Raw genomic sequence first — 19711 nt, 5'->3', positions numbered from 1 at the left:
AACACATCCTTATAGATACATTTTAGTATATAAATATTTTTTATTATATTTTATATTAATAATTCTGATAATAAATATAAAAATTAAATTTAAAATTTATTAATTTTGTGTTTATTTTAATAATAAATTAATTTTTAAAATATATATACACTTTATTTTTTTAAGCATATTAACATTTGTTTTTGTTTAACATAGATTATTAATCATAATATATATACATTAAAATTGGTTATTAAAATTAATTATTAGTATAAAATGTACATTAAATAATAGATATATATTAAAAATAAATTAAATTATATATAATTATACATACATATAAACATATAGTGATTGATTTTTATAATTAATTTTAATGTGTTCATAATATTTTTGATAAATTATTACATAAAAAAACAAAACTACACAACAAAAGATCTTGTCTAATTAGATATGTCATTTTCAAGTCATTAATATTTCCAAATAGATAATGTGTACTTTAATTTAATTATCTGATCCCACCATTTATAAATAGAAATGTTTGCTATTTGGCAGTTTCATTATTATCACCAGAAAAAGAAAAAAGAAACAAAAAAATGTCTCCATCGTCAGAGTCTTCAAGTTCCTCTCGTTCTTCGTTCTCATCATCTTCGACTTCAAACAAAAGCAGCAGCAGTATGTCCATGGAACATACGTTGATGCAAACTCACCATACTCATCCTCTTCCTCCACCTCCTCCGCCTCCAGTTGTCACTACTCTCAGCTTGAGTTTTTCTGGTGTTCCACTCACTAACGTGCAGCCTCATCTGCAAAACCAGCAACCTCATCTGCAAAACCAGCAAATCTGTGCTAACAACAACGAACTTCTTCCCCGTTTTGATTCTTTGTCCTCTCTTCTTCGGAGAAAGAGGATCTGTGAAAACATATCAAAACGCATGATGAAGAATCGTGAATCTGCTGCTAGATCAAGAGCTAGGAAACAGGTATAAACCATTTATTAACAGTCTGTGTGTGTTCTTTTTAAAGAAGTGCCTTGTGACATTTTTAAAATTATTATTAGTGAAAATTTTTTTATTTTTATTTTAACAAAGGTATTTTTTTGGTGACATCTTAACAGAGTTTAATTAGGAACTAAATTTTTTTAATTTAATTTTTTTTTCTTAAATTCTAACTTTTAAACTATGAAATCAGATGGTGAGTGACTATCTCACTCATTTATTTGAACAAATATTCTAAGTGTAAATTTACTTTGTGTGAGTACATGTGAGTATACAGCAAATTTATTGATTAAATATTAAATTCTTAAATAAAATTCAGATCCATGCTTGATTCGTCATACTCGAATGTACTAAAACATAGGTAAGAAATAAATAAAAATAATAAATTCTAAATTCTTAAAAAAATAAATTTAAAAAATAATTTGACAGTCAAAAAAATTATCTAATGTTATTTAATTAAACATTGGTTCTTCCTTACTAATTAAATATTGTAAATTTAACTATTTAATTTTATTAATGAAACTTTGTTTTTTAAAATATATTGTTAAGATTTTTCTAACAACTATATTTATTATTACTTTTAATTAAAGTCAATTTAATTTTTTTATGCTAGTCGACATAGCTTTAAATTATAGCGCTACTAATAAGGTTTATTCAATCTAATAGTTAAAGTTAAATTATAGCATTGTAGTTGACATCAAATGGTGTTTAAACTTTTTCAAAGCCCTTTTTCTCATCACTATTTAATTTGTTAAACATTAATGATTTTGATTTACTTATTTTAATTTGATGTTGATATAGGCTTATACACATGAGCTGCAACAAAAAGTTAAAGAGTTAATAGCAGAGAACAATAGACTCAGAAGACAGAATCAACAACAAGTTTGTTTTTCTTTCTCCGTCTCTTTCTCTTTTATGTTTTTTAAATCTTTTCTAATTAGTTATTCTTGGATTATTTGAAAACTATGATATTTTCCTTCTATATTACTCTTAGACTTATTCATTTGCTAATTCATGTGATTTTACATTTATTTTAGTATATAAAATATCAATTTCATGGCAATAACAACAATAATAATAAGTATAGAGATTGATTTTTAATTAGTCAATATTAATCTATTTTTAATTAGAAAATTAACTTTTTAACCTTTATTTTTGGACAAATTAATTAGAATTTAAAATTTAGAATTTATGATTTATAATTTATGATTTAAAATTTAAAATTTAAAGAGATGATGAATATAAGAATAAAAAAATTATTTCAAAAAAATGGTTGATAATACTCATTGAAAATAACTGATTTTTAGTTATTCGATAAGAGTTTAGCTAACATGATAAGCTTACCATTAGAAAAAGACTTTAAATTTTTTAATTTAATAGATACAAAATAAATGTATTGAAAATTTTAAATTTTTTTTAGCATATGTTCTTAGGGCATAAAATGGATAAACACAGATGATAATATATAAGAGCAAGTGTTAAGATTATAAAATTGAGAAAAATTTTATTGAAAATACGAAAAATTTGGGTACGTTTGATTTGCGGTTTTTTTTCTGTTTTCATTTTTAATTTTTTTATTTTCTGAATTTTATGAAGAAAGTGAAAATGAAAACAGAAAATGAGAAAATATGATTTTATTGTTTTCACTGTTTTTATTCATTCCTTCACAAAATCAAAAAAATATAAAACACTAAAAATGAAAACGTACCCTTAAGTTTTCAATGTATTTATTAAAAGAAAGAATTTAAAACCTTCTACTAATACTAAATTTATCATATACTCTAAGGGCACATATTAGCTAAATTTTTAATAATAATAATAATAATAACTATTTTAGATATATGATAGTGGTACATTTATCTTATGAATGCCTTGTTATTGTGATACTGTCCAGATCCATGATTAAATACATGATATATGTAGATAAATAAATATGAATTTTAAATAAAATGAATATATTTTATTCCTAATTGTTTATTTTAAAATATGATTTCTATATGTATCATTGTCTGATCTTTAAAAATTGATGCTTCTTTTGCAATATAACTCATTTGAAGAATGATTTTCCAAAACTATATATTGTTTGATTATTTGTCAAACCATAAGAAAAAAAGAATAATGAATATATATACATGGAAAAAAGATAAAGAAGAAACACTATGCATTTGTATAAAGAATTCTTGTATAATATATATAAGTTGATTTAACAAATACTATCTATTATTAGCGGCTTAAAACAGATAATCACTGAATTTTTATGTCAATAATCTTAGAAAACATTCGAAAAATTGATTGGATTAAAAAAAATAATTTTCATTTCAAAAGTTTTCTTATACTGAAAATATTTAAAAAATAAAACTTGAAGAAGTTCATTGTACTGTCATATATAATAACAAAGGAAGGATAAAAATAATAATATACAATATATGTATTTAAAAGACCTCACTCAACAACACATATAAGGACAATTTAAAAAAATTAAAAAATACACAAGTTTTTTAGAAAATGGTGCGTATTTGTGAATATTAATAAAAGAAAATAATCGAAATTTTATATATGAATTTGAAATACAACCAAAATATATTTTTTTAAAAGCTATTTGCATAATAAGTATAAGATATAATTTATAATTATTTTAATATTTTAATTTAGTAAATTATATTTGTACCTAGAAAATAAGTATAGTATTAATTGTATTTATTAATATTTAATTTTTATATACGATCATTTTGTTTATTATATAAGTTTGCCTTATTACTAATACATTTTTCTGCCTCCTTTAGTATGTGCGTCTTTTATGTTGGAATAGATATTCCAAAAAGGTATATCTTGTTAAACAATATTTAAAAATGTGTATCATAATATGCACGAAAACGACTTACAGAATTAAATTTTAAGGTGGTCTCTATTATTAATTTTTGTATTAAAAATATTTTTAAAATCTCAATTATATTATAAATATGTTTGAGATTAAAAAATTACATCACATTAGTCTTCAATTGTCTTTTCGTTAAATTATTTCTCAAATTGTGAATGATTTGATACATATTTTTTTTGTTAGACTAGACGAAACGAGAGAATTCTTTAAATTTGATGCTAAATAATTGAAAAAATGATATCATTTCGTCAAACATTTAGAATTAAAACTAAAATAACATTGTTTCGTCTAGTTTAATATAAAAGAGTATGTATCAAATCACTCAGTGTGATGTATAACTCGATACAGGTAAACCAATGTGGTGTAATTTCTCAATTTCAAAGACCTTTCTATTATAATTAAAATCTTTAAAACTTTTTCAATGTAAATCTTTGTAGTTCAACTCACAAGTTACGACCTTTTCTAGGTCATAATATTATCATGATATATACTATTAGAAGAGTGAGGTATTTCAAGAATAATTAGTGATTTATATAATTTTAGTCGTTGATGTCAATTATATATACAAAATATGCATTCTTTATGTATTATGATTTTAAGTTGTATTCTAGTATTTTTAGTTATTAGTTTTGACCATGTATATATTTTATGATCAAAATCAATAACTAAAAATACTAAAATATTTAAAAAAATTATGGTACATGTGAAATGCTTTTTATACTATATATAAATTTTATCATTGAGATTAATGACTAAAATTGATAGAATATTTATATTCTTGAAATATCTAAATTTTTTAATACTATTATAAAGATATCTCCACAAAAGCCCATATTATAGTATTTGTATCTTATCTTGTATATCAATATATGTTGTTATGTGATTGACATTGATCAAGCAATAAACACAGGTATATATCAAAAGTAAAAAAATGTTTGACATACATAAAAGAAGCATATTTTTATTATGGTATTAGAAAGCAATATGTTCTCAAATATAAATGACCAGACTAATATGACACCAGAAAAAATGACCAAACTAGTAACAGTAGTAATGCATCTATATTTTTTGAAACTGTAGCTTGTTTGCAACACTTTAAAATTAATGTCCCTTGATTGCTTGCAGATAGTTGAAATGGGTTCCAAGAAGGATCCAAATGAGAAAAAGGGCAAAAATAAGCTTCGCAGAAGTGGTAGTATTTAGTTAAGAATGATAGAAGGCCAACATTTCTAAATAAAAATTAGCTAGTATTAACTCAAATATAAAGAAAAAAAATTGTTGGCTTCTAACAATTGTGTTTTGTGTTAAGCAAAAACACTATTAGTATTGCTTAGGTATTGGTTTGTATGGTTTGTAAGGTGGTTATTCTGTGAAGATAGTATTAGGAACCATTAGATGATTCAGCCAAATATATTAAATAAAATATATGAAATCATCTAACAGTTCACAGTACAATTTCACATGAAGATATCTTCACAGAAATATACGCCTTGTAATATTATAAGTAGTATTGTGTGAACTCTGTATTATGATGTATTATGCTATGCTAAGTGAAATTATGAACTATTTGTGTTTTTTTTTTCCCTTTAAAAGAGGAATATTTTATATATATAAAAAATCTTGAGTTGTGAAGGTTAAAAGAGAGTAGAAGACAGTGAGAGAAGAGAGGCAGAGAAAGAAAATATGAGAATAGATTTGCTTGCTGAAGTAGAATGAAGAATCACAAAGTTAACTATTATGATGCAACTACTATATATACAACAAAATGTAAACTAATTCTGATTTGATAATTGTGTAAATTTTTTTATTAAACATTAAAATTGAACTGAATGAATGGTTTTGTTGAGCATGAGAAATTACACATTCAAATACAAACTCAATGTCATCTTGATATTCATAATCATACAAAATTGAGAAGCCTGTCCACAATAGTTAGAGATATCAGAAACTCTTCAAATTTTAATATGTTGTAGAATACGTTTTGAAATAAACCCCAACAAAATTTTATAAGCTTTTAGATTGATTTTGTGGAGAGTAGCATTAGCTTAACAGAATCAGAAAAATAAACTTTTGTTATAACTGTCAAAACAGAATCATCCAAATCTGGTTTACTCAATCCACAAGCTACTGCCATTAGCTAATATCTGAACTATCAAAATTGTACAACTAACAATTTAGAACAATAATACAAAATATCAGATTCAATTTCTCTTCTCTCTCTCTGCATCATAGTTTCATAGAAAAGAGCAGGTCTTTGAGTTGTTCAAGAGGAAAAAGTCTCTGAAGGATCTTCTTCGGAACTAGATTGATATCTATTTACAAATGAGACAATACAAAATTTATAAAACTTAAAGTTTCAATGTATTTATTACTTTAAAGAAGTTTAAAAATTTCTCTTAATAGTAACTTGAATGTGTCTTATATCAGATCATGTTGAGTATATTTTGGTTTCTCTTTTCTCCTACCAATGTTTTTTTAATCTGTAATATGTCTATGAATTTTGTTTAGATTTACTAAAACTTGTCTACTTTACAATGTGAACCAAAGAAGATTCTTAAGAAGATAGTTCGAGAAATTTCAGATGCATAATATATTCTGTGTTTGCATGTGAAGAAACAAATACAATAATTATTGAATGATATTATAATCTGAGTTTGTCAAAATGGTTATGTACAGGTGCTAAGTGCTGAAGTAAGTAAAGGAATCTAGGGAGCTAAATCCATAAGTTGGTTCAAACAAGTGAACATTTTATATACCTATTGATATAATCATGATAGAAAATTGGATTATATTGGAACCGTTAATGACAGTTTTCGGTGTTATGTATTCAAAGCAAGCAACACGAATAAGAAAGTAATTCTTTTCTCAGAAGAAAAAAGCTTGGCAAAGAATTGAACATTAAAACATGGTACCCAGAAACAAATCATTCCTCCACCATAACCAAATACTTACAATTTCAAGATCCAAATAAGAGAAAGTCTTGTCACCAAGTCACCAACATTGACATAACAAAAATAGGGAAAACAAGATAAACCATCAAAGTAAAACTAGCAACTATAGCATAAATGGAACCACAGGGCACCAATCTGAGAAGCTAAGCATGCAGCAGGAGAAGCAGCAGATCATCATCATTCAAATGCCCACTGGTTTTCGCGGCGGACCTCCTCCTCCTCCTCCGGCGTGAAGTCATTCTTGATATTGAACGTCTTGCGAATCTCCTCCGGAGTCTTGCCCTTGATCATGTCTGCCACTGTCTGGCAAGTAAGGTCCAAGAGGCTCTTGATGTTCAAGTAGTTTGCAGCCTGAAAGAACCAAAATTTCACAATTCAAGGTTAACCCAATAATCATCATTATTAATCAATAATCTCAATTACTCAAGGTAACTACAGCAAAGACTACTAACACCATTAACAATTTCAACAAATTAACAACAATTAGGAAATAGCCATATGATACTTGTGACTACATACTAACTCGGAACCCAGCTTAATTATAGACCTAACCCTCATTAACAGAATGCACACCAAATTGTTAATCGTAATAATCAACAAATCAGATAAACCTAAATTTACAAAAATCCCGAATCTCAAAGAAAAAACCACAGCTCCCAAGTTTCAAAACCCAGAACAATCAAACATATAAATAAAACAAAATCAAAAGTAACTAAACACCTAACAAAAATCCCAAATTCAAAAACCCTAATACCCAAATTATGAAATCAAACGCAAGAATTCAAGACCAATAGTTCCAAAGAACGAACGCCGAGAATTGAAAACTCACCAGAATAAGATCGAAGAGCGTGGCCTGATCGACCTTAACGAATTCAGCATCCCACATCTTGAGATCCTCCTCGGATGGCTTCTCCTCGGAAGCAGCAGCATCGACGTGCTTCTTGCAATACTCAATCACCTTCGCAAGGATCTTGCTGGTGACGTTTGGAAGAGGAATTCCACTGTCAGCGCAATCGTCTTCGATCATGTGCTTGATCGTCTGCGATTCGAGAGCCACTGCCTCGTCAACCTCAAACGCCTCGCCATCGGAACTTTTCAAAGTGATCTTCTTCGTTGACGCCATTTATTATCGATTGAAGAAGAAAAGAGAGATTCTTTGCTGAATTAGATTTACACGAAGAAGAAAGAGGGCTAAAATCCTAACCCTAATTTCGTTGTTCTTTTTCCCCCTTTCTTTTTTCTCCTAATTGAAGAGAGAACGAAAAGAGCGTTTTAGAAAACGATGAGTTGAAAGGTGCTTGAGTCTCAATTTATAATGAACGAGTGATGATAATTTTTTCGTATGGACACGTGGCAGTATTTTATTGGTTATGAATGTTTTTGTTATGATTAGAATTAGAATTACTAAGACGATTTGGTGGGGTTTGTATCAGAGTTTTAGATTTGAGATGAAATAATCAAAGATTTTATTTTCAAATTGCAAATTTTGAGGGTTTAATTTGATTTATGAGATTTGATGGATTATATGATTTCAAGATTTATTGGATCTTATCTTATTGTTTAGAAGATTGGAATTTTTTTTTAATCAAATTTAAGACTTTATTTATAATATATTTATTAGGGTAAAAAACCTAAACAAGCCAAGAAGAGAACAATTTGACACAAATAAGCCAAAGCAAAATCTGATTTATCAATCAACCAAAGCACATTTTTATATAGTTCGAACCAATTTGGTTCGAATTCAGTTTCCATGTAATTCGAACCAATTAGGTTCGAATTACACATTGTAAACGTTTGCCACATAATTCGAACCAATTAGGTTCAAACTCCAACTCTATAATTCGAACCAATTAGGTCCGAATTAGAGTGAAGAAATAGCCACCAAGTAATTCGAACTAATATGGTTCGAATTACTAAGAATTCGTTCCACACAGCAATTTAAGTTACGAACATAGTTTCTGCATCATGGCTTAATAAACTCGCACAGTTATTTATTCCGGTGTGCATTAGACATACATTTCGTTTAAAACTGCGGAGACAGAACATATTCATTAACTAAAATCCCATTCAAAGTACATCACACTAAAGTTAACAAATTCTATTAGTCACCAACTACAAGTAAGAAAACCGATAATAGTGGAATCTAAACGTGAAATTGAAACAACAAAAGTACCAAAGTCACCAATACACCTAATCATGCCCCCGTGTGTGCTCTGCTCCTCAGAGCTGTGGGCAACTCCGACGTGTGTGGCTGGGCTGCCGACAAAGCCCACATCTCTTTGGCCGGTTCGGATCTGCCTCGTCCATATTGGTCCGTATCCGAGTGGACCTCGGACGACCCTCTCTCGCACGCCTCTTATTGGGGTCAGGGATGACAGTCGGCCCGTCATATGGTGGCCAGAAACCCTCCGGAATGGGAGGTGTGAAACCCATCTGATACACACTAAAGACCGAACTAAGACGATATACTTGGTGGACGTAAGGCTCCCATGTAAGTCGTGCGTAGGCACAGCATGCCAGTGCAAGGGGACACGGGAAATGAAGTGCCTGGAAGTATCCGCAGTCACATGTCTGAGATGCAAGCGAGACTCTGTAGCTACCCAGTGAGAAAGAACCAGTCGGAGTTGTCTCTGCGACGGTGAACTCAGAGTTATCTCTGTCGTACACAGTAACCGTGAAGCACCTAGCCGTCTTCAAGTTGGCCTCTATACACTTCACCAAGTGCTGACTAAATTGTTGTCCGGTTCCCATCTGCGCCTCAGCCTCTCTCCCTTTGCGAACAAATAATTCGGCCAACCTTCCGTATGTTGCCTTCACTAGCGAGCACACAGGAAGGTTTCTGACACCCTTGAGGATCGAGTTCACACACTCAGATATATTCGTCGTCATGTGTCCGAATCTACGCCCCTCATCACAATGCTGTGTCCACAACGAATACTCAATCCGGTTCACCCAGTCACACATTGCCGGGTCTTCGGACCTAAGAATATCAAATCAGTAATGGAACTCGACCTCGGTCTTAGCGTACGCCGCATTCACAAGTAGGCTCCTTACGTCTTTGCCCTTGAAGGTGAGGGCAAAATTTGCCGCAACATGTCGAATGCAGAATGCCCGGTATGCAGACGGAGGTAACCAGCCTCCGTCAGGAGCCTCAAGCGCGGCCTTGATGCCGTTATGCCTATCCGAGATAACCAGCAGACCCGGCGGCGGTGTCACATGCTCACGCAGGTGGGAGAGAAAGAAGGGCCACGACTCAGCATTCTCACCCTCGACTAATGCGAATGCAACATGGAGTATGTTGGAGTTCCTGTCCCGTGCAATCGCGAAAAGCAACGTTCCCCCATACTTGCCATACAGATGGGTGCCGTCAATACTAATTAGGGGCTTGCAATGACGGAATGCCTTGATACACGGTAGAAACGTCCAGAATAGTCTGTGAAAATAAGCTCGAGACTCGTCCAACTGTCCACCGACACGAACAGGGCTCGTCTTTAGGACTACAACAGTACCAGCCATCGTCAACTGGACTCCTAACACCCACCTTGGGAGCTCATTGTATGACTCATCCCAGTCACCATAGATGAGGGCAACAGCCTTCTGCTTCGCCAACCAGACCCTCCTGTAAGTCGGCCTAAACCCAAAGTGTGTGGCGGTGGCATTTAGGAGCACCTTGATGCTGATGGATGCATCAGCCCTAACCATTGGCATAGTGAATGCCGATATCACATGGTAATCCAAACTCCTGTGGTCGCTGGAAATGGAGGTGGCGAGACAAGTATGCGGTCTGTTGTAACGTTTGACCTCCCAAACTCCCTTTCGCTGTCGAAGACTAAGCCGAATCAACCATGTGCACCCATTGCCGAACTCAGAACACTTGCCCACATACCGGCAATAGTTAGACTCCACGACCTTGTACTGTACCCCTCGACGGATGCTGTAAGTCTTGACACTTAAGAGGGTCTCTTCTTTATCCGGAAATTGCTGACCAACCTGAAACTCTGTCAGACCAACAGACCCTTCAGCATCTCTAGCGCCAAATCCAGTCGGCTGCCCAGGAACCCCCTCCTGCCTCATTGCATCCAAGTCCAAAGAGGAAAAATGTGGAGGGTACTGCTGCGTGCCAAAGCTAGAACCACCGCCCGCCCTAACAGGCTCACTTGCTCCAACATCATCGCCACTGTCATCAGCAATCATATTCGGCTCGACATCATCGTCCTCTGGATCATTCAATAATCCATCTCCAACCCCAGCTGGTAGGGGTGCACATGGGCCGGGTAAAGTCGGGTTTGATGTGACCCAGACCCGACCCGAAATATACACCGGGTCTATTTATTAGACCCGAACCCGGCCCTAGATCCGATGAAACCAATACACTTTCGAGCCACAATTATACCGGATAAAAACCGGGTAAAAATCGGGCCGTTAACATTACATTATGTTGATACCTTCTTGTAAACTAGCATGTAAAAATATCCAAATTTCCAAGGCTCCAACCATTAGTTAACATGGGAAAATTCACTTAGAAAAATATAACAAGAACCAACAATTCTTCAAAATTAAAGCATAACCACAATCAATATTAAAGCATAACCACAATCAATACTAATATTGTCTAATAATACCAAATATTTAAATCAATACAAATAACACAATCTTATGTATTAGTCTAAAATCTTATGCATTCTAAACATAAAACATTAACTTATAGTCTTATAATGACTAATAACACAAAATATTAAGGTTTACAATACTTAAATTCCACGTAAGAATAGTCATGATCCATCACTAATAACACAAAATATTAATTGTGTATGATGACCGGGCCACCGGGCCGACTTCGGGTGACCCGAGCTATGGCCCGGACCCGACCCAAAATAATGGTCGGGTCTATTTTTGAGACCCGTACCCAACCCTAAACCCGATGAAATCACTCCAAATTAGTTCCTAAAGTGTTCGGGACCGGGCCGGGCCGGGTCTGTGCACCCCTACCTGCCGGTACAACACACTGTAAAGAGGTCCGCAGATATTCCCCTTTTCCGACCTCGTCGCCTACACTGCCGTTGAGATCAACAGCGAACGAAGGGGAGGCAACAGGTTGGACGAGTGGCTCGTACGCAGGGACGGAGGAAGATGCAACGGCTGGTCTGGAGCTAGAACCGGCTACCATGGCTAAAGTGGTGGTATTCCGGTTCGAACCCCCCGAGCTGGACACCACGTCAACCAACTTTGCCAACAGTTCTGGTGTCCTCACCTCTGGAAACTACCAGCGACAATGAAACATGACCTGCAAGTCATCATCACTCCCAATTGTGAAACAATCGTACTTTACGGTTTCCTGGAGCACCGTGATTGGAATTCGATAAAAAACTTCTTAACCCGTTTCACACCTTCTAGACCAAGTTTTAGCAGTACAGAGCTAACAAGGTCCTCATACCTCGTCTTAGGCCTGACGATAATACAGAGAGGATTCTTATCAGTGAACTTCACACCGGAACGAGTTTTCCTCTTAATGGATCCTCTGTGGTGAACCAACACTACAAAACTCTCCTCACTAGCCATCTTACCTCCCCTCTAATGATAGCAACTCACGTTCACATCATATATATACAGGTCTAGTCCTCACTAATTCGAACCAACCTAGTACGAAATATGATCTGTGTAAATTGAACCAAGCTGGTTCGAATTACTTAATGTGTGTAATTCGAACCTAATTGGTTCGAATTATAGAGTTGGAGTTCGAACCTAATTGGTTCGAATTATGTGGCAAACGTTTACAATGTGTAATTCGAACCTAATTGGTTCGAATTACATGAAAACTGAGTTCGAACCAAATTGGTTCGAACTACATAGAAATGTACTTTGGTTGATTGATGAATCAGATTTTGCTTTGACTTATTTGTGTCAAATTGTTCTCTCCTTGGCTTGTTTACGTTTTTTACCCTATTTATTATGTATTATATATCATGGGAGTAAATAGTTAAATTAATTTTAAAAAAATTAAATTAATCAAAATTGTCTTTGAAAGATTTAAATCTTTCGAATACGATTTTTATTAATTTAATATTTCAGAATCAATTTAAAAATTAGGTGATCTTTTAGGATCAGTTATTATTTACTCTATATAATCTTATTAACATTTTATTATTAATATCAGAATATAAAATAAATTTTATTTATTTATTTTATCAATTAAAAATACTTGTCTTTTTAAAATTATAATTTTTATTTTTCTAAAAGTTAAATAAATCCATCTAATTATCGTCGCAACTTCAGATTGGATTTTGAATTGAACTGAAAGATAAAATAAAATCAATCTAATTCAAATTACAACAAACTTTATACTTCAAATCAAATTACTTTTATCTTCAAGAAACACATATATACTTTCTTTTTTAATATAAAAATAAATCTTTGATATTTCTTACTTATCATTTACTTTTAATATCAAAACTTGAAAATATTACTTGATACTACATAATAAATATAATATTGCTCTATCTTAATATAAATCACAATTTCCCACTATTTTTTTTCCAATCCAACAATTGGTAGTTTTAAGTATTTTCAAATTCAGAGAATTGGTACTCTTTGTTAAGGAGCAATAACTCAAACCCAAGTGATCAGGTTCGAGACTAGCATTGAAACAAAAGACTGAAAGAGAGAAAATAGCAATGGAAGGCGAGGGTGTTATAAAGCACAAGGCTTACGCGCGTGTGGGGCTTCTCGGCAACCCAAGCGACGTGTATTACGGCAACACAATCTCTCTCAGCCTCGCCAATTTCTCCGCCACCGTCACCCTCCACCCTTCCAACGACCTCTTAATTCAACCGCATCCTATTCACGATTTCGTCCGCTTCACCTCTCTTCCTCAATTGGTGAATAGGTTGAGTGCGGTTGCTTATGGCGATTTGCAAGGTTTTCCACAATTACTGCAAGGAGAATGCCATTACTCTCACTGAGAAGAATTTCACTCTCTCTTATGATACTGATATACCTCGTCAGACAGGACTTTCAGGTTCTAGTGCAATTGTCTGTGCTGCCTTAAATTGCCTTCTTGATTTCTATGATGTCCGTCATCTAATCAAGGTTGAGGTGAGGCCCGGCCTTGTCCTCGCAGCAGAGAATGAGCTAGGCATAGTTGCTGGTCTTCAGGATCGTGTCGCACAAGTCTATGGGGGTCTAGTTTACATGGATTTCAGCAAGGAAAACATGGATAAACTGGGACATGGAGTTTATGAGCCTTTGGATATGAATCTCCTCCGACCTCTGCATCTAATCTATGCTGAGAATCCTAGTGATTCTGGGAAGGTTCATAGTCAAGTAAGGCAAAGGTGGCTTAATGGTGAAGAGTTCATTGTATCATCAATGAAAGAAGTTGCAAATTTAGCAAAAGAAGGAAGAAAGGCATTAGAAGAAAATGACAAATCTAAACTTGCAGCACTCATGAATCGAAATTTTGACCTGCGAATGTCAATGTTTGGAGATGCTGCCCTTGGTGATTTAAACATCAAAATGGTAGAGGTAGCTAGAAAAGTCTGCGCCAAAATTTACAGGAAGTGGAGAAGCTGTTGTGGTATATTGTCCCCATGGGAATTCTCACGTAAAACTTCTAAAGGAAGAATGTAACCAAATAGGATTTGTGTTACAACCAATTGAACTTGTTCCTTCTAGTCTAAATGACACGGACTTAAAAATCTTTTAAATGATGTAATTTATTAGGTGGGTTTTCTGGTGGTATGGTTTTAAGTAGCTAAGAGGAGCTGATGTTTGACTGGCTAATAACACGTTGACATGTGGCAAGTGGTGAGTCTTCCATCGACTATGTGTCAAAAAGATCTCTTCGTATTGAGCGCGGAAGTTTGTGAGGTTTACTGTAGGGATAGTGGAGTAATTTTGACTTAAAAAAATGGCTGTAACATGGGCGGATTAAGGTGTGAATGGACAAAAACACTTGTTTTAGAAAAAAATTGAATGTGCAAAACATAGGTTGGGCAAAGAATAAATCTAATTTTTAGAAATGAATGAAAAATTAAGGTGGAGAGGACAATATAGAGGGAAAAAAATAAAGAAAGAGGATTTTTTATTCATTTTAGGATTAGATTGATAGATTCCTTTAATAATGAAATTTAAAAAACGAAAATAATTCTTTAAAATTTTAATTGAAAAACCTAAAAATTCCGTGTTAGTACAAAATTTTCTTATATTAATTATAAATAAAATTAGAATCAATTAACAAAAACACTAATTCATCTTTTATTGTAATTTTTTTTGGAAATAATAAAATTTTTTATATATATAAAAATTTGAATATTTTAAAATAAAAAATTAGTAAAATAATAAAATAAAAAATGTATTATTAATTTTCACAATTTTTGTAAAATGTATGTTTTATTATCTTAATTTAAGGTAATTAATTTTTCATTTTGTTATTTATTATCAACTTTTTTTTAGAAGATATTGATTTATAAGAAAAAATCCTTATATTACTGTTTTTCATCGTATTTTACAAACAATAAATTTTAAATTAATTTGTAAAGAGATATGTGAAAATCAAACTATTTTACTAGCATTTTTTGATATGTTAAAAAAATGTTACATTTGGATAGAATTAAAAATTTGTAAAAATACTTAATTAACATATCAGAAAATTAACGAGGATGAGTGCCTGTATATGCTGCTGTACAGATTGCATCCAAATAATAAGAAAATACAGCCGCAGATCGGAGGAGGCTCCGACGTCGTCAACCACCCTCGCCACACGCTTGTGTTTGAGAATTTTTTGGTCATTTAGGTTATTTGGATAGTTTTTTAAAATTTTTAATTGGCCTTTTTTCTTAATCTGATTAACTCTCAAAGATGATGGTCCTAATTAACCATCCAGTTCAACTAGGTATCCTTTAAAAGTTATACAATATTCAGCCTTTTATTACAATAATTTAAAAAAAATAAAACAAACATATCTAAAAATTTTAAATAGATTTAGTGTCTTTTTAAAATTAAATACACATTCAAAATACAAACTAAATAAAACTGAAATTTAAAATTTAAATTTAAATTTTAAATTTCTATTTCAAATTTAATATATTTAATTATTAATATATTATAATTACAATTTAAATACACATCCAAAAATCAAATTAGTTATAATTCAAAATTTTGAATTTAAAATTTTAAAATAAATCTTAAACCGTCTTAAAATTTTGGATGTGTTTCAAACATGTTTTGCATATAAGTCAATAATTTTAGATGTGTAATAAATAAAAAATAACCAATATTTACAAACATACATTTTAATAATTTTAAAAACATTGATGTTCAAATAAGTAACGATAAAATTCAACAAATAATAAAAAAATGAGAAATATTAGATGAATTTTATCGAATAAGATATAAAAAAAATTAATTTTATATTTAATGTTTAAATTTAAATTTTTTATTTATGATTTTGGATGTGTTTTAGAAATATTTTTTGTATCACTTAATAATTTTAGATGTGTTACAATTAAAAACAAAATCGAATTTTTACAAACAAGCATTTTAATACTTTTAAAAGCATTAATATTAAAATAAGTAACGAAAAAATCTAACTATTAAAAAAAGAGAAATATTAGATGAGTTTTTCTCGAATAAGATATAAAAAATTAATTTTATTTTTAATGCTTAAATTTAAATTTTAGATTTATAATTTTGGATGTGTTTTAAAAATATTTTATGTATAATTTAATAATTTTAGATGTGTTACAATTGAAAAAAATTAATTTTTACGAACATACATTTTAATAATTTTAAAAGCGTTAATATTCAAATAAGCAATGAAAAAATTCAAAAATATAAATAAAAGAAAGAAAGAAAGAAATAAATAAATAAAGAAGAAGAAAAGAATATTGATATATACATTGATTATTTATTATTTAATTCAAATGTTGATATAATCTTATTAAAATAATGATGAATGAGTTTTGAGTTAGTATGTAAGTCACTCGAAATAGAAACAAAATAGCACGACTCATCTAATATGAAATAATAAATTTACCTGTAGAGAAATAATACGCTTCTATGAAAATTTTTGTAAAGAACAGTGAGAGAGAAGAAAAAAAAAAGAACGTACACGAGAGAGGGAGGGGGCGTGCAAATAAATAAAAAACTAATAAAATAACTATTTTATGAAGTAGGTAGGAAGTTAGAGAAATTCTAGTATTTGAAATTTAAATTAATTTTAATTACCAACATGTTTAGCTACAAATTAGGAATGTCTTTTAACTAAAATTTATTTAAATAATATTATTTAAATTTAAAGGCTGAATAAAGGCTGAATTTTAAAGGATACATAGCATTTTCCTTAACCATCCAACTTTTTTACCTTAAATGATTACTTAAGTTACTGAAGTCAGCAAAGTCAAATAAACCTTTCAGTCTCTGCTCACTAAATCACATGCTAGCATTCTTTTGGTTTAGCCACTTAGTCACCTTAGCCATGAAAAAAAATAAGCCACCAGAGTCTGCACCAATTTATTATGCTCTTCACTAAGAAAAAATGTCTTTTCGAGACGAACTAGAATTTTCAATGATTTGTTGCTGTATTTAAGAATAATCAATATTAATTCAGTTGAATTAATTTTTTTTAAATTAAAAAAAAAGTTATATTTGTGTTATATAATACCCAATAAACAGAGAGTACTAGAAATGTTAGGGAAATGGATCCTCTTTATTTTTTTTTTGTTACTGGAAAGAATAAAGTGCAATCTCCTACCTTTAATTTTACAAATAAGACTAAAAATAAATAAGAAAGAGAAAGTAATAAAGGATGAGATTTTCTACTAGATACCATCCAGTTTTTTTTTTAGTGGAGAGGATCCACTCCTAAGTATTAGGAGTACTCTCTAAACTTGCAGCACTCATGAATCAGAATTTTAACGTGCGAAAGCCAATATTTGAAGATACTGTCCTTAGTAATTTAAACATCAAAATGGTAGAGATAGCTAAAAAAGTTGAGCTATTGTGGTATATTGTCACTGTGGTCAGATAAAGCTTCTACGGGAAGAATGTAACCAAGCAGCATTTGTGTTACAGCCAATTGAACTTGTTCTTTCCTATCTAAATGACACTAACTTGAAAACTTTATAAATGATGTAATCTATTATAGTCTTCATTAAGAAAAAATATATTTTCATTGAAAGACGAACTAAAATTTTCAATGATTTGTCGTTATATTTAAAAATAATAAATATTAATTCAGTTGAATTAATTTTTTTAAAATAAAAAAAATTATACTAATGTCACGCAATGTCCAATAAATAAAGAATACTATGAGTACTCTCTGTTTATTACAGCACTCTAACTCATAAATCGAAATTTTGACCTACGAAGACCAATGTTAGAGATGTTGTTCTTGGTGATTTAAACATCAAAATAGTAGAAATAACTAAAAAAGTTAGAGCTGCGTCAAAATTTACAGGTAATAGAGAAGCTGTTGTCGAATGCTGTTCTCATGGAGATTATCAAGTAAAGCTTTTAAATGATGTAATTCATTGTACTTTTCATGAAGAAAAAAATGTTTTTTCATTAAAAGATGAACTAGAATTTCTAATGATTTGTTGCTGTATTTAAGAATAATCAATATTAATTCAGTTGAATTAATTTTTTTTAATAAAAAAATTATACTAATATTACACAATATCCAGTAAACAAAGAGTACTAAGAATACTAGTAGTATTCATACTTTAATAGTATTCATTATCTATCCTTAAAATATATTTTTTTAAAATTAAGAATGAGACTTAAATTCGTAACATTTAACTAAGTACAGAGAAATTATATTATTTGAACTATAATTCGTTGGCATTTTTCTTTAAAATATTATACATATAGAGTATATTAAATGTTATAGTATATTATTATAATGTGCTGTTAAATTTACAAAATTTCACCTCCATTAAATAACTTATATAAAGTATTTTTTTAGTATTATTATATAAGTAAATTATTTTACTTGGGAAACAAGTAATTTTTTTATTATTTCTATTAAATCACTTTTCTTTAGTTATATTGATGCCGACGCTATTCTGGAAGTAAAATAGTTAAATTTATTCATTTCAAATTTTCAATTAATTTGTGATAAAAATGATTCTTTCTTAATAACTACGGAGGTGCAAATTTCACTAAAAATAATTAGGAAGCTTTTTCAAACATGTCTCTAAATAAAAAAAAAAGTCACCAAAAACATGTCTCTAAATACCAAAAATAAAATAAAATAATAAAAAATTTCACAATCACTCTTTTTTTATTTTTTTATAAATGATATTTTTTATTTTATTTCATAATTCAACAGACTAAAAATTAATACATTGTCTATCAGAGTTTCATTTAAGAATTTATTATTAGTTGATAACATGCACAAAATAATTTTTAAATTTTAATACTTATTTAAATAAATTAACTATTAAACCAGTTTAAAGCGATTATAAATGACTAATCCTTATCAAGAATATAAAAATCATTTCCCCATATAACTGCGCTCTTTTTAAAGTTCAAACCTATTTTGGTGTGTATTAAGATTATGCTTTCTTCTATGGCCTTCAATAGAGTTAACTGTGATTCATCACAAATATTCTAAAATTTTAATTAGTTTTAATTATTTTGTTTGTTTTTATAATTTTATTAAATTTTTAATTAAATTTTTATATATTTTTTAATTGAATTTTTATACTATATCAAATTTTGTAATTAAATTTCTATCGTGATAAAAATATTAAAATTAACAGAATATTCGATTAAACTATATAAAATATCCAATCAAGTATAAGGTATAATCGTTTTGTTTAACATAATATTTCATTAATTTTAACATTTTTGTCACGGTAAAAACTTAATTACAAAATCTAACATGGTATAAAGACTCGATCGAA

General features: G+C 30.3%; 3 protein-coding genes and 1 pseudogene across 4 annotated transcripts; 2 read left to right on the top strand and 2 right to left on the bottom strand.

The window, feature by feature from the left end:
- The first annotated feature begins 538 nt into the window (after positions 1-538).
- Positions 539-5421, top strand: LOC112796838 (uncharacterized). 2 transcript variants are annotated; one of them, XM_025839482.3, is made up of 3 exons: positions 539-962; positions 1779-1859; positions 4981-5421. In XM_025839482.3, the coding sequence occupies exons 1-3, from the start codon at positions 576-578 to the stop codon at positions 5056-5058; spliced, it is 546 nt and encodes a 181-aa protein (XP_025695267.1). In that variant the 5' UTR covers positions 539-575; the 3' UTR covers positions 5059-5421. The 2 variants fall into 2 exon arrangements, with proteins under 2 accessions (XP_025695267.1, XP_025695271.1); XM_025839486.3 differs by lacking the exon at positions 1779-1859 and having other exon boundaries at positions 558-962.
- A 1314-nt stretch (positions 5422-6735) lies between these two features.
- Positions 6736-8231, bottom strand: LOC112796830 (SKP1-like protein 1B). Its single transcript, XM_025839474.3, has 2 exons — positions 7636-8231; positions 6736-7157 (listed from the first exon to the last, which is right to left on the bottom strand). The coding sequence occupies exons 1-2, from the start codon at positions 7927-7929 to the stop codon at positions 6984-6986; spliced, it is 468 nt and encodes a 155-aa protein (XP_025695259.1). The 5' UTR covers positions 7930-8231; the 3' UTR covers positions 6736-6983.
- Positions 8232-9026: 795 nt separating this feature from the next.
- On the bottom strand, positions 9027-9770 carry LOC114927425 (uncharacterized). Its single transcript, XM_029297076.1, has one exon. It carries the CDS (start codon positions 9768-9770, stop codon positions 9027-9029), a length of 744 nt encoding a protein of 247 aa, XP_029152909.1.
- A 3670-nt stretch (positions 9771-13440) lies between these two features.
- LOC112804044 (glucuronokinase 1-like) lies at positions 13441-14508 on the top strand (annotated as a pseudogene).
- The last annotated feature ends 5203 nt before the right edge of the window (positions 14509-19711 follow it).

Source organism: Arachis hypogaea, chromosome 1 (assembly GCF_003086295.3).
Source record: "Arachis hypogaea cultivar Tifrunner chromosome 1, arahy.Tifrunner.gnm2.J5K5, whole genome shotgun sequence".
In the NCBI taxonomy this organism is placed as follows: domain Eukaryota; kingdom Viridiplantae; phylum Streptophyta; class Magnoliopsida; order Fabales; family Fabaceae; genus Arachis; species Arachis hypogaea.
Note: the sequence above shows the minus strand (reverse complement) of the source record. Positions and strands in the feature narration are given on the sequence as shown.

Bases quoted from the DNA above. Each gene is read 5' to 3' on its own strand.
- LOC114927425 (XM_029297076.1), bottom strand. From the start codon at position 9,770: ATGTGTGACTGGGTGAACCGGATTGAGTATTCGTTGTGGACACAGCAT.
- LOC112796830 (XM_025839474.3), bottom strand. From the start codon at position 7,929: ATGGCGTCAACGAAGAAGATCACTTTGAAAAGTTCCGATGGCGAGGCG. The intron at 7,158-7,635 runs GTGAGTTTTCAA...TGGTTCTTTCAG, and splicing joins CGCTCTTCGATCTTATTCTG to GCTGCAAACTACTTGAACAT.
- LOC112796838 (XM_025839482.3), top strand. From the start codon at position 576: ATGTCTCCATCGTCAGAGTCTTCAAGTTCCTCTCGTTCTTCGTTCTCA. The intron at 963-1,778 runs GTATAAACCATT...ATGTTGATATAG, and splicing joins GATCAAGAGCTAGGAAACAG to GCTTATACACATGAGCTGCA. The intron at 1,860-4,980 runs GTTTGTTTTTCT...GATTGCTTGCAG, and splicing joins GAAGACAGAATCAACAACAA to ATAGTTGAAATGGGTTCCAA.